Source organism: Vigna unguiculata, chromosome 4 (genome assembly GCF_037176805.1).
Source record: "Vigna unguiculata cultivar grain cowpea cultivar isolate G323 ecotype 2 chromosome 4, ASM3717680v1, whole genome shotgun sequence".
NCBI classification, from domain to species: domain Eukaryota; kingdom Viridiplantae; phylum Streptophyta; class Magnoliopsida; order Fabales; family Fabaceae; genus Vigna; species Vigna unguiculata.
In genome coordinates, this window is record NC_140795.1 from 35,550,758 (window position 1) to 35,553,318 (window position 2,561).

The 2,561-nt window shown below is 38.4% G+C and overlaps 1 protein-coding gene across 1 annotated transcript; it reads right to left on the bottom strand.

Annotated features, from left to right (window-relative positions):
* Positions 1-299: 299 nt before the first annotated feature.
* LOC114182219 (aquaporin PIP2-2-like) lies at positions 300-2,312 on the bottom strand. The gene is made up of 4 exons (XM_028069036.2): positions 1,920-2,312; positions 1,442-1,737; positions 986-1,126; positions 300-843 (listed from the first exon to the last, which is right to left on the bottom strand). Exons 1-4 carry the CDS (start codon positions 2,218-2,220, stop codon positions 724-726), a joined length of 858 nt encoding a protein of 285 aa, XP_027924837.1. The 5' UTR covers positions 2,221-2,312; the 3' UTR covers positions 300-723.
* Positions 2,313-2,561: the final 249 nt, after the last annotated feature.

The following is a 2,561-nucleotide window of genomic DNA, read 5'->3' on the forward strand; positions in this document are numbered from 1 at the left end:
TTTCACCATTGTCGTCCCTCTAAGCACTTTTAGCCTTTTAACCTTTGTCATAAGTTATTTTCACAAATGATGAAATTATCCATTGCTTAAATTAACCACTGTGGTTTCTAGCATTAGGAAGAAAAAGAACACTAACACCATGATAACTACTTATGATATTTTAGGTGATATATTCTCCGATTATTATCAATGTTGCAATTTTGTAAAATACAAAATATTTAATAAAAATACAAATTATTAAAATAAAAAACAATACCTACCTAGTTGGTGGATATAATACAAAACATGTTCATGAAGAATGAAGAAAAAAGATTTGAAGACATTTGTGCCACTAATAATTTTTCTACAGTGCATCAGAAAGTGTTTCATGATTCAGAATTTTCCAACATAGATATAGGGACATGCTTTTGCAAAAATACATAGTTACAAGCAAAAAGTAGCAGGTGACAATGAATTAGCATAACCTCTCCCTTAAAACATGGGTTATCATGCAATTTCACCTACTCCATTCTGACATGACTTATTCATAACAACTAGTGAAAGTTCTAGAAATACTAAGGGTGCTTACTATTTACCAAAGGATCCCTTGTCTTAAAAGAACCTTCGATCTACATAGGGTCAAAGGACAGACATTTCCTATTACTATGTCGTTGTTGCAATATTAACTCATTTTGCTTCCAATTATGTTCCTTTTGAACCCATGAGAGGATATTGAGTAATAACTCAAATGGTGGGGTTGCTCCTGAATGATCCAAGAGCCTTAGCAGCACCTGCTCTCAAGATGAATTGGTGGTAGAAGGCTGCAATGGCTGCTCCAATGAATGGTCCAACCCAAAACATCCACTGAACAAACATCATCAACAACAACAACATATCAGACAACTTTTTATCCTTTGTTACCTCACATGACATGTTACAAATTTTAATATTTGATCATAGTACAAAACAAGCATGTTGTTGAATATGTAAGAAAACAGTTACTCACATGATCATCCCAGGCCTTCTCTTTGTTGTATATGACAGCAGCTCCAAAACTTCTAGCAGGGTTAATACCGGTGCCAGTTACAGGGATGGTTGCCAAGTGAACCATGAACACAGCAAAACCAATTGGAAGTGGAGCCAAAACCTTCAAAAACAGAACACAAGCACAATAACAAACTTATTACTTGGTTCAATTACTTATCAAGGTTTAGTGGAATAGTACATTGTGAATGAATCCTTCACATAAATAGTGAAAATGATTTAGATTCCTATATCAAAAGGAAATCTTCCTATAAATATTATTAAAAAGTAAAATCTTTACAACTACTGCTACTATTGTTAATAGAAATAATAAGCGCACATGTTAACTGTGTCAAAACTTCAATGAAAATGGAACTCAGACCGAATCCATGCTTGATTAAGAAAAGAAGAGTATATTAAATAACAATTGAAGACATACCGGAACATGAGAATCTCTAGCATTCCTCTTGGGGTCAGTAGCAGAGAAGACAGTGTAGACCAAAACGAAGGTTCCAATGATCTCAGCACCCAATCCAACACCTGTGCTGTAGCCTTCACTGAGCTCATTGGCCCCACCACCATACCTGTTGTAGTAACCCTTTTGGAAGGCCTTCACCAACCCAACTCCACATATGGCCCCCAAACACTGAGCCACCATGTACATTATAGCCCTTATCAGAGACACCTTCCGAGCCAAGAACAGTCCAAATGTCACTGCTGGGTTTATGTGACCCCCTACACTCATCACAAAATTCAGAATATTAAGTCACAAAATACCAACATCCCAATTTGAAGGCTTTAGAAGGGGAATTACTAAGCAAGAAAAACCACAGTTTAAGACCTAGAATTCGAGCTCAAAGATAGCAACTTTCCCTCTTTGGGTGCTGAGAAAGCAGAAGATGAGAAGGAAAGCAAACCTGAGATTCCAGCAGTGCAGTAAACAAGGATGAAGATCATGCCACCGAAAGCCCAAGCAATGCCAAGAATGCCAACCCCACCACAGAGATCACCACCAGCCTTGACATCACTCTGGCTCTTGTAACCAATGACAGTGAGGACTGTGATGTAAAGGAAGAGGAGTGTGGCAATGAACTCAGCAATCAAGGCCCTGTAGAAGGACCACTGTGTGAGTTCTTCACCATCGATCAAGGGTGCTGGAGGAGGGTCATGGTAGTCCTTTGCAGAGAAGGAACCACCCTCAACATCATGCTTCGCCATTGCAATCTGCAACCACCCTTTTCACTCTGATCAAGAACCTGAAAGAGAAGCTCACAGAAAAAGAAGCAAGCTTGTGTTTGATTTGATTAGTGTGAGATGCGAAGGGGTATATATTGAGGTGATAGAGTGACGTTGGAGCATTTGATTAGTGCCATTCTCACCGCAAAACAAAGACAAATAATAAACGCAATAAACTTTTTGGTTTCGGTTTGGCTTTCACCGACCTTGTCCCCACTTTCACTGCACCACCACCACCTCCCTAACATTCAAATTTGTATCTTTCTGTTTCTCTATTTGTTTTGTCATTTTCTTCTCTTTGTAATCAATATGTCGCACTTCAC